The 11385-nt window shown below is 34.4% G+C and overlaps 1 protein-coding gene across 1 annotated transcript; it reads left to right on the top strand.

Moving 5' to 3' along the window:
• Positions 1–826: 826 nt before the first annotated feature.
• LOC141690409 (uncharacterized) lies at positions 827–1348 on the top strand. The gene has a single exon (XM_074495214.1). It carries the CDS (start codon positions 827–829, stop codon positions 1346–1348), a length of 522 nt encoding a protein of 173 aa, XP_074351315.1.
• The last annotated feature ends 10037 nt before the right edge of the window (positions 1349–11385 follow it).

Genomic DNA, 11385 nt, shown 5'->3' with positions numbered 1-11385 from the left:
CTGATTCAGGGGCAGTGATATAGTAGTCTAGCCGTCTAGTTTCTAGTGGCCATAGTAGAGTGCCAATTTTCCGGGATAGTTCACATGTATATAGTTATCCCTTTTGCTGACTAGATAGATAGACTGATGTATTTCATTTTTTTCGCAGATGACTGTAGGATTAATGTACTTTTGACTAGATCAGACTATGTATTTCTCATACAATGAATATATTTGTTTCCTTTCAGTTCAGTTTAGTTCTTTGGTGATGAGATCACTATTTTATTCTTATTATTTTCTGCACTGCTTGCGACTAAAATTGTCTTATCTATATAGAACTGTGAGATTCATTCTCTAATAATGTAGCGACTGTACGTGGCACAACCTTATATGTATGATTGTGATCTAACGTTGAATTTTCCAAAATTAGCAGAGCAATATGCCGCCAAGATGATTAGAAAGTAGGGAAAATCCTGGGTTTGAGGACCATGGAAACCATAAACAAGAGGAAAGGAACCAGGAACACAGTGAAGAGGAAGACGAGGATTATATTGAACATGATGACTCTCATTAAGGAGCAGAGGAGGAAACATTTGATGTTGGAGAATTTAAAGTAGAGGCTGAAGAAGGTGAAACTGAGATTGAGCAAAAGAGAGAGAACCCAGGCATGGATCCCATGGGACAGTTCATGCACCTATTTAGGAAAAACTTGGAACGTCACCCGAACCCACTACCTCAAGGAAATAACAATATTGTGGAAAACTCATTAAGGGTTTTTAAGTCACTTAAGCCCCCTGAGTTCCACGGATCAGCTGACCCAGTTGAGGCAAGAGCATGGCTAAAGGAAATGGAGAAATCCTTTGAGATTTTCAGTATTTATGAGGCACAAAAGACTGTGTTTGCTACTTACCTTCTAAAGGGAAAGGCCAACTATTGGTGGGAGGCCAAGAAAAATATGAAGACAGATGATATCATAACGTGGGAGAGGTTCAATAAATTGTTTCTAGAAAAGTACTTCCGGAGGTCTATGGAGAATCAGATTGAGCTCAAGTTTTTGGAGCTAAAACAGAATAACTTATCAATAGCACACTATGAGTCTAAGTTTACAGAGCTCTCGAGATTCGTGCCAGAGTTTATGAAGACTGAGGAAAAGAAAGCTAGGAGGTTTCAACAGGGAATGAAACAGTTGATTCAGAATAGGGTGGCAATCATTGAGCTTACGGACTATGCCAGTCTGGTACATAATGCAACAATGACAGAAGTCGAAAGTAAACAGATGCACAAAGAAAGAGATAAGGGAGGGATGAAAAGAAAGAGGAAACTTCCCAAGCAAGTTCAATCCAGGGGCAGTGTAATATCCGGAATATAACGTGTAATTATTCTTATTAATAAATAATTATTATATGATTATTATGTGATTTTTTTGGTGAATTATCTGATTATTGGTGTTGATATATGGATGTTTATATGTGGTAAAGTCTAGGTATGCTAATTTTATTATGTCCAGAATAAAATATAGATAATTATGGTATTTTTCTGATAATTTTTTGAGTGATATATGGTTTTATAATGATTTATGAATTTATTAATTATTTTCTGAATAATTACAAAACTATTTTATAAAGTCGGGAATCGTCCAATTTCAACTGTTTTTACGTTTTTACAACCCGAAAGTCTTCGCAAAACTCCTTCCGAACATAATATGATAATCTCGGATATTTTCCGTGTTTTGCCTTTTTCGATCTGGATTACAGTTTGACCTGTAAGCGTTCCGACGCAAAATTTTCCCTACGATTATCATTTCGATAGATCAATAAAACCCGTATTCTTGAAAGACAGGATATTATTACATTATTTTCGTATAAAGTGTTTTGTTATAAGCCCGGTTTGGATAATTATCCAATACGCGTATCAAATCGGATCGTTTTTGCAGTTACTTACCGGCTAAGTAACTTAATTTTCGATCCAATACGATCCAATGAGTATTAATATTCCATAAATATAAAAAGCCTTTTTCTTATCTCATTTTATTCGTATAATCATAATCAACCAGTTAAAACCAATAAATTACAGAGAATACCCCATTAAATCATTGTGTTCTTGAGAATCAAATCTATAAACGAAAGCGTTATCGAACTCGGAATCAAGCGTGCCATATACCGAATCGAAGCTCTCGAAAAGTTCTTTCAGGATCAAACATCAATTTCAGTGCATATATCAAGGTTATTTTTCTATTTAATTATTTAAATTCGAATTAATTAACGATTAAAATAGGAATTTTTGATGTTGATGTTGTTTGTGTGATATGATGGCTCAATCTTGTAGATAATTTTATCCTGGTCATTTTGGTATATTATATGACTGATTTGGAGTTCAATAACATGTTCAAATTGTTGTTTGATTCTCGAAATTAAAAATTAGGGTTTATGTGTTTGAATGTTCTTAATTGGAAATTGGGTATTTATTTGTTTGGGGTTATTATTTGAAATTGATTATACCAAGTTGTAGATCATGGAAAAAAAATCGAATGGTGTATATCAGATGGACAAACAATTCCCAGAATGACTCAATCGAGCTTCGCCGGAAAACGTCCGCGTAGCGGCGTCGGGAACTTCGGTTGAATTTTTTAGGCGAATTAACAACATTCTAGTCGAATAAATTGCATGATTAGCTTGCTGGGATCGAGGGGAACAAACCCCGTTAATTTGGTCAAGTTCTGGGCGGTATTTTGGCTCGTCAGAAAAGTTCGCCGGTCGCCGTTAATGGCGACCGGTTGGCGAACGGCGGCGAAGCCGGAGATGGTGACACAATGCAAATAAGCCCCTGAGTTTTGTAATATTTTCATTTTAATCCCCGTGGTTTCAAAATTCTATAAAAATCATATTTATGTTTTAACTATTTAAAAAAATTATATTTTCTTTTTATATTTATTTTCAGAAATAGTTTTTATTTATTGCAAATTCCAAAAATTCATTATTTATTTTCCGAAAGTTATTTTTAATTCAAAAATAAATCTTAATTATTTATTTAATTAATTTTAGTTGATAATTAATTATTTAATTAGTCAGTTAATTTAAATATTAATTGATTAATTAACTTAATTAGTTATTAATTAGTTAATAATTGATTTTTTAATTAGATTTAATTATTTATTTGGATTTAAAAATTTTGAAAAATAGTTTCGAGCTTGAAAATATTATTTTAAATTCTTTTCAAAGCTCGATAATTAGTATTAAATTATTTTAAAGTCAGATTCAGGTGTTTGAACCCTATTATTTAGTTATAAAATGATTCGGAGACCCAGTTTAATTCCGAAAAATGTTCAAAAATTCGTATTAAATACCTGGAATATCATTTTAACCCCGAATATTCTTTGAAAAAATTATTTTGATCAAATATCTTGCATGCTATGTGCTACGTGCTATCTGACTAATGTGTTATATGCCTATATGGTGATTGTTTGACTGTTTTTGTTTGATGTGTTATATTGTAGATGAGTTATGCAAGATTGTAAGAATGATATCATTATCAGTTGTAAGTTGAACTAGTTGGGATTTTGTACAATGTAATAAAATTTAAGGTTGTGACTTGTTTTCATACTTTAACCTGTTGCGATCCGTGATTGTGTAAAGAAGGGTCAATGCATATAATATTTTTTATACATGTTTATATATTGTGTGTGTTTTGTGAGCCCGAACTTCTGACCCGGGTTTGGAGGGCGTCACAGGTTTGGTATTAGAGCTACATGTTATAAGTCACTGAAACAAGCCTAGTTTGTCGGAAATGGATAGAGGGTTAGGATTAGGATCCAGAAATAGAAAGGTAGGATGCCGAGAGGTTGAGTGCGACTGCATATTAGGTTTTGGTATGATTCGTGATGAGATTTGAGATTCTTATCTAGCGATGTGATTTTCAGATAGCGGCGATGGCAGATTCTTTTATCCCGAGATCGTCTGATCATTCAGAGCCTTTAATTGGAGGACCATCACCTGATTCACGCCCTGCTCTTCTACTGATGTTAACCATATCACCTCCTGTTGTGACGGTTGCACCTTTTCAAGCTATTATCCCATCCCCTGATGTGAGACTACCTATTCGAGGATCACCCACATGCTAATTCTGGTTCTACCGGATATTCGGCAGTGAGCGCATGTTTTCTGTCTACCCTACACCTTGTTCTATACCATCAGTTTAAAACTCGTCTTATGAGGTAACATCACCTATGAGGATGGATTCGAGAGCTACAATATATGGTGAGTACACGAGGTAGTAAGAAATATGAGAAGGAACCTAGAGAGAGGATTTAGGTATTCCGAAGGATAGCTGCTACCAGGTTATATGGAGCTATTAATAAGTATGCCACCCATGATTATCTTGTAGAGTGAGTTAGATGGATTTTAAAGGAGTTTGTGAAGATTGGAGATCGAGAGTTTTCTTGGAATTAGATGATGATGTTATGACCAAACATGATACGTACTAGTAATGTAATGTGATATTAGTAGACCTTGTTTTATAAAATAGATTTTATAATTACTGGATAGATTTGTTATACTTAGTAATAATAAGAGATAATGATGGGAGTGTTACCGGTATGGAAGACTAGAAGTGAAGTTACGAATAAGGTAATATGCAACGGTAACTGGAGTCTTTGTCGACCAATGAAGGCAAAATGGACCTAATAAGGAGTAGAACATATATGGAAATGAATGGGCTCTTATCTGATTGTTTCCCTAATTTGATATATTATAGTTGTTGATAAGGACAACAACCAACTCATATAGTAATGACGACCATGTGTATGATTTTCAAAATTTTAAACAATTTTCAAAAGAGATTTTCTTAACAAATTTTTTACTAAATGTCCTTTAAACAAAACAAGTTTTAAAAACTTGGTTGTCAAACTACTACGTGAGTTTTTTGTTTGTTATAAGATTCATATAATTCAGAAGAATACTTGTTCTAGAAGTTAGTATGTTTCATTTAGAACGCCAAGTGGACCCGCTATTATGGAGAAGATTTGATTGTTCCTAACAGAAGAGTGCAAATCTTGTTTGATAAGTTTAACGACAAACCAATGTACAGAGAAACTATTCATCCAATTTCAGAGACTAATAGAGTTCAAAGAATATGTCGATTTACAAGAAGCCCGGGTATGATCAAAGAAGATTGAGAAAATTTCCAGACTTTTCTAAAGGAAGAATATTATTAGCAAAAGAATCGATATGTTGAATGATTAGTAGCGTAAACAAAATTTGAAGTTATGATTGTAAATCTCGTAAGAATGCAAATAGGGTCGAATTATAAATATATTGAACATGAAAGCGCGACGCTAAAGTTACAAGACCTAATAAATGGGAATTTATTCTAATGATCAGTTTAAAAAGGCATTTCAGAGAATTTTCTAAAGTTAATATATGACTCGGAATGGGATATATTGATCGGACGAGCGTTGAAGCTGTAAATAGATAAAATATGGATAGCGACCAATGATATCATTCTTTTCTATAATACTATATATTCTTATGAATCTTGAATAAAGTATGAACTTCTTTCATGATCAGCTCTACGAGGTGATAAGAAAATTATTGTATTCCTTTCAAAATCATTTTTCCCCTCAAGTCTTGTAGTCTGATTGAGACAAGTAGTGTTATGGTGTGACTCCTTAACAAAGAGTCTGGTGGGATGCCACCTAATCATTTGATGTATTCCATATAGTATGAAAGACTGGCCATTTTGAGTACAAATATGGTTATCTCACTCATAACTAGTTCATCATTCATTCTTTCCACTTCAGTCATGACTTATTGATTTATAGATCCTTCTGATTGTTTCCTTGTACTGTTATTCCTTACAAAAGGTTTCAAATCAGAATCATATACATAAATTCCCTTCTTGTGTAAGGTCTATTCTTTGAATGTTTTAAAAGGAAGTGAAATGAACCTATGTAGCAGATGGAGTTACATGATGAGTATGGATCATTGCAAGCCAATAAATGGTGGACATATACGTGCAAAGAAGAATCATTATGCCAATAATGTGGTTGTCACGACGACATCAAATCAGAAGCGGAAATCTGTATACATGATACGTTTCAAGTCTGAGATTTTAGCATGAATTGAAGTAGTTAGCGAACCGTATGAGGTAAATTAACTAGAGTAATAAGAAAGTAAAGCTGCGTATATCAGATAAGGTAAATGATTGATTGGACAACAGAAGCGAATGAAGAAATTCTTAATAATAACCAGACAATCGATTAATACATTGTGAAGATGAAGCATACCTCAATCATGTGGGAGATACTATCATAAAGGTTCAAGATCGAAGAAATACTAGTTACAAATAAACTTTGAGTGTGTTCTTCAAGGAATGGTTGATCTTTCCCACTTAAGTAAGTGAGTTATGGTAGATTTGATGCTCATACTGAGCCAACGAAGAAGGTTCAGTATGAAAAGTCCAAAGTGGAGATAAAGATATGGTAGTTTAACTGCGAAAAGTTTTAAAAAGTAATCCTTTAAACCCAATGGAATTCTTTCACAAGAATATGATAGTGTTGGTTGAGACCGTGTGTTGGTTATCAGAAGTTGAACAAGTTAACTAATAAGAACAAATGTATATTGTCAAGGATAGATGAATTGTCAATCAGAGAGCTTGAATTGGAACATGAGCTAGAAGAATTCTAGACTAATTTGTAATTGTATTCATTAGTAATATTCTATTATAATCAGAAGAAACGAGAAAAGGTATGGTATAATAAGAATTGTTCGCTATAATCTTAAGTGAACTAAAATATGGGTTGTACTGGTGATTATTATATGTGATGGTGAAATGGTGGGTTTAGGAGGTGGCAGTTGATTGGTATACTTGTGGTGTCACACCCCCAACTTAACATACAAAATAAATAACTTTTACAATATTTAAAAGAAAGTAAACTTGACCGAATCCAAGATCTTACAGTTTAGGGTTTGGAACAGCCCAACACTACCATCTATTACAACTAATTTTTTTATCGAGTCCTCACACAAAACTATCCCTTATTCTACCTGAGCTCGGATATATGCATCGGCGTCACAGGTCTTACGTGTTGTCTGCTTGAATCTAACCATAACTGCTAGCTGTAATATCAGGGTAAAGCAAGGAGTGAGGCAAATGCTCAACAAGTGCTAAATAATACGGTACAAAGCATAAATCGAGATATATATAAAAAAAATGATAATGCGATGACGTAACCAATATTAACAAGAGATTAAACTTTGAGTGATGGCATTATTTGCTTGAATCAAAAGATTTTAAAATCATAACTTAAACAAAATCATTTTATGACGCTACGGATTACAGCCGGTGATCAGCCGCGAAGTAATCCCGAACTTCGCTGGGTTCTAAAACATTAATGGGATCCCTAGGCAACTTTTAAGCCTACAATTAAGTGTGGAAAGGACTCGCGTCTCAGTTCAGATCCATTATTCAAAGAAAACATTTATCCCCTTTGGGATTGAAAATCTATATTATAATTATTTCAAAAACTGATGCGATTTATGATAAAATCTCCTAAGTAGAAAGGGATTATAGGTCAACTTGAAACACTGGAAATATGTTACCAAATCTCAGGGCCATGATCCACTAGACTTTACTATATTAGGGTAATTAAAAGGTTTCTATATACCAGAACTTTGATAAGGAAATTTAGCAAGGCTATTGGATATTATGAAAGAGTAATGCCAAACTAGGCTTAAAGCAATGGTTTTCGACAAGGTACAAGTACTAGAACATCAAGAAGATAAGCTTCATGAATATGAAGGGTGTTAAGGTACGAAGAAATGATCTTTAGCTCAAGGTATATCAGGATTTTCGAACTTTATGGCAAGAAAAAAAAAGGGTTATCAATCAATTAAGAACAACTTTAAAAAATATCTGGCTTTTAGGTATCAAGGTACAGTTTCTATTGGGGTTCAAGCATCAGGGTGAGATGTCAATATTTTAGGAATCAATAGCATGTTAATCAAGAGGATCAATCAAGTATTATATCAAATCTTTATTTTATCATGGCATTCCAATTACTTTGATATACTAGCGGGATATGACTTTTTATCTACTTACAATATGTACTTGAGGGTTCATGGCATTTCTATATAATATAAAGATAGATTTAAAAATCGCTTGGTTCAAGTATATCAAGATAACTCAGGATAATCGCATCAATATATATGAACTAATTATCACACATTTGCAGTGTAAACGAAAAACAGGTTGAATCACTTGCCTTGAAAAAGGCTGGTCTGGTCTGGCTGGTAGGAGCAACTAGAAGTTTTACTCGACCTTTATGGCAAGTTTACCCTCATCTCGAGATCCTACACAATTATTAATAACCTCATTATAATATACTCTCACCAACTCAACCTATTTACAACCCGAAATTAAACACAAATGGCACTTAGGCCTATATGCATGAAATTTATAATCACCTCATAAATACAATAGTACACATAGCCACATATACTCATATACCATATTTTAATACCAAATAATATCACTCACATCATAATGCAACACTAGGCTTGGATGATCTCGATCCCCAACTAAGTCACTTGATCGCTAAACTAGACAAAGTCTCCAAATTTGGGCCTTCTAACTCGATGTACCTTTACTTAACTATCCAAAACCTATTGACCCTCACTTGGTCCTTTAACTCTAATGGCTTTATACTATCTTGCAACCATAGTGGTCAACACAGGTCTCACTCATAGGTTCTCTAAAACTATGTGGTAAGTGAAAGTGCTCACTGGAGTAAATTTCAGAATGACATCTATGGTTTCTTGAGTGTATTAGACACTCTTAAAATACAATTTTACCTCCAAAACTTCTACACTAGACTCTTCTAACCATAAGGCATCTCCAAAACTTGATGTGGCTCAAGGGTTTAGCTTGGGCCTCCTTGGGCCTAAGCTCAAAGTCCATGGTTCCCCTGTTTTTCTGGCAGAAAACGCCCTGACTTGAACTAACTTGTGATACATGGTTCTAACTTAAATCCTATGAACTATGGTTGGAAAAACTTGTCTGACACTCCCTCTAACTAAGGCCCAACAGGGCCTAATGAGGGCCTACCCATGACATGGTCAAAACTTCCTATTTCTATGTTGCAACAAAATTGTCCCCTGCTGGACAGATTTTGTGATTCCACTCGTGCACCTAACCAAACGACTTGTAAATCTCCAACAAACACCTAAAACCTTTTATATACTCCTAATGCTAGCTTCTGGTGGCTTGGGTCTCAAAGTGCACAACAATGACATGGTCAAAACTCACTCTAAACCTCAGGGTACCAAACTGATTTTCTGCAGAAACTAAGACTCTCCTTTCTCCAAGGTTCTCACTTAACAAACTCAACCACTAACTTACTTACACTCAAAATAGGCTTAGTGGAGATCATCCTTACCTAGGGTGCAATATAGCAAAACAAAGGAAATCATATTACACAATTACAAGTCATCAAGTTTTCAAGGACAACAACTTTAACCCTTTTGATAAGTATAAACGAGATAACATCACATATTAAGGAGCACAATTCTTAATTAATATCTTAACTTAACTAAAATTAAGGTTTACTAGCAAAATATCACTTCTAATGATCAATAACTTCCAAAATTCAAGAGAAATCTACATGCATGCATAACTTCGAGTCTTTCAAACCAAAACAACATGATTTCCAAATAAATTTTCATTATAAATCAACATGCAAGCCTATCATGGATTATATCTAAATGACCACCTAGCATGCAAAGGTTTTTACCAAGATTTTACTAAGATCTTCATGTTATTATCACAAAAACACACAAAATGAAACAAAGCAACCAAAGCACCATCCATTCGGCTCCTATCAAGTCATGGCCGAATGGATTAGGGTGAAAACAACATTTGCGTAAGTGAAAAACACTCATGTTTAGCCATTCTCAGCCCTATGATACTATAACTCATGGTGAAAGCCTTGAATTCACAAGAATCAAGGATATTCACTTTGAGTTTAACAAAAAAAACATCACCATGCAAAGTCAACACATAAGTTTTCTACTCTAAACTCTTGAGATACACATGAACAACATGTAGAGAGTTAGATTACTTGATTATAGGATGATTATTTGAGTGAAGAAATGAAGAAAGAAGGGGATGGGGGCTTCGGTTTTGGAAATTGCCGAGAGGGAGGGGAGAAAGCCGAGAGGGAGGAGGAGAAGAAGAGGAGAGTGAAGTGGTGGAGTGAAAGTGGAGTGGTGATCACTTCCTTCATTTGTTTTTATGTTTTGATTTGACTATAATGTGAGTGGGTTTGGGTAATGATAAGAGTAACCTTCTAGCTAGAGTTAGGCTATTTTGCATGCAAGGTCAATGAGGTAATTTACCTAATAAATCATGAGTTAGTGGGTTTAGAAATGTCTTCTTTGTCCTTGAAGAGTATAGAAAGGTGGTTTGCATGCAAGGGCTTCCTTGTAATTTGCTAATTATTACAACTAAAATTTGTAAAGATTTATTTTTATAAAATAAAATACATGTTCAAAAATTATAAAATATATACCATAAAATAACTTAGATTTTCAGAAATTTTAAAAAATCACTTTCGAAATTTGTAAACAAAATAAATTTTAAAAGAAAATTTCTCCAAGATTTAGAATATTCTTATAAATCAAAAATAAAGGAAATAAATAAACTTTTGCTTTGATAAATCATATACTACATATAGAAAATTTATAATGCAGAATTTTCATTCACACAAACGTACAACCATTAAGTATATTTACATTCGGCTCTAATATTATACCAAGTCCATAAATAATATTACACAAAATGCCGGTCATAACATCCTCTCCCCCTTAAAGGATTCTGTCCCCAGAATCTAAGAGAACAGATGAGGATACCGGGAATGCATATCAGACTCTAACTCCCAAGTTGATTCTTCGACCTTGGGGTTCCTCCAAAGTACTTTCACTAACTTTACCGACTTATTCCTAAGATTCTTTACTTGCCAGTCGGGTAATTTGACAGGTTGCTCCACAAATGACAGGTCTGCCTGAATTTCTACAGGTTCATATTCTATCACATGGCTGGCGTCAGGATTGTACTTTTTAAGCAACGACACATGGAACACATTATGCACATGTTGATACTGAGGTGGTAAGGCTAACTCGTAGGCTACCTTCCCCACTTGACTCAAAATCTAAAAAGGACCTATATATCTAGGTGCTAACTTCGCCTTCTTGCCAAATCTAGACAACCCTTTTCTTGGTGACACCTTCAACAAAACGGCTTCCCCTACTTGGAATCGAACATCCTTACGCGCTGGATCCGCATACTTCTTCTGTCTATCTTGAGCAGCAAGCAACCTCTTCTGAATTAACTTGACTGTTTCATGTAACTGTTGTA

The sequence above is a fragment of the Apium graveolens genome, chromosome 10 (assembly GCF_009905375.1).
Source record: "Apium graveolens cultivar Ventura chromosome 10, ASM990537v1, whole genome shotgun sequence".
Lineage (NCBI taxonomy): Eukaryota > Viridiplantae > Streptophyta > Magnoliopsida > Apiales > Apiaceae > Apium > Apium graveolens.
The sequence above is the reverse complement of the archived record's forward strand: the minus strand, read 5'-3'. Positions and strand labels throughout refer to the sequence as shown.

Bases quoted from the DNA above. Each gene is read 5' to 3' on its own strand.
- LOC141690409 (XM_074495214.1), top strand. From the start codon at position 827: ATGGAGAAATCCTTTGAGATTTTCAGTATTTATGAGGCACAAAAGACT.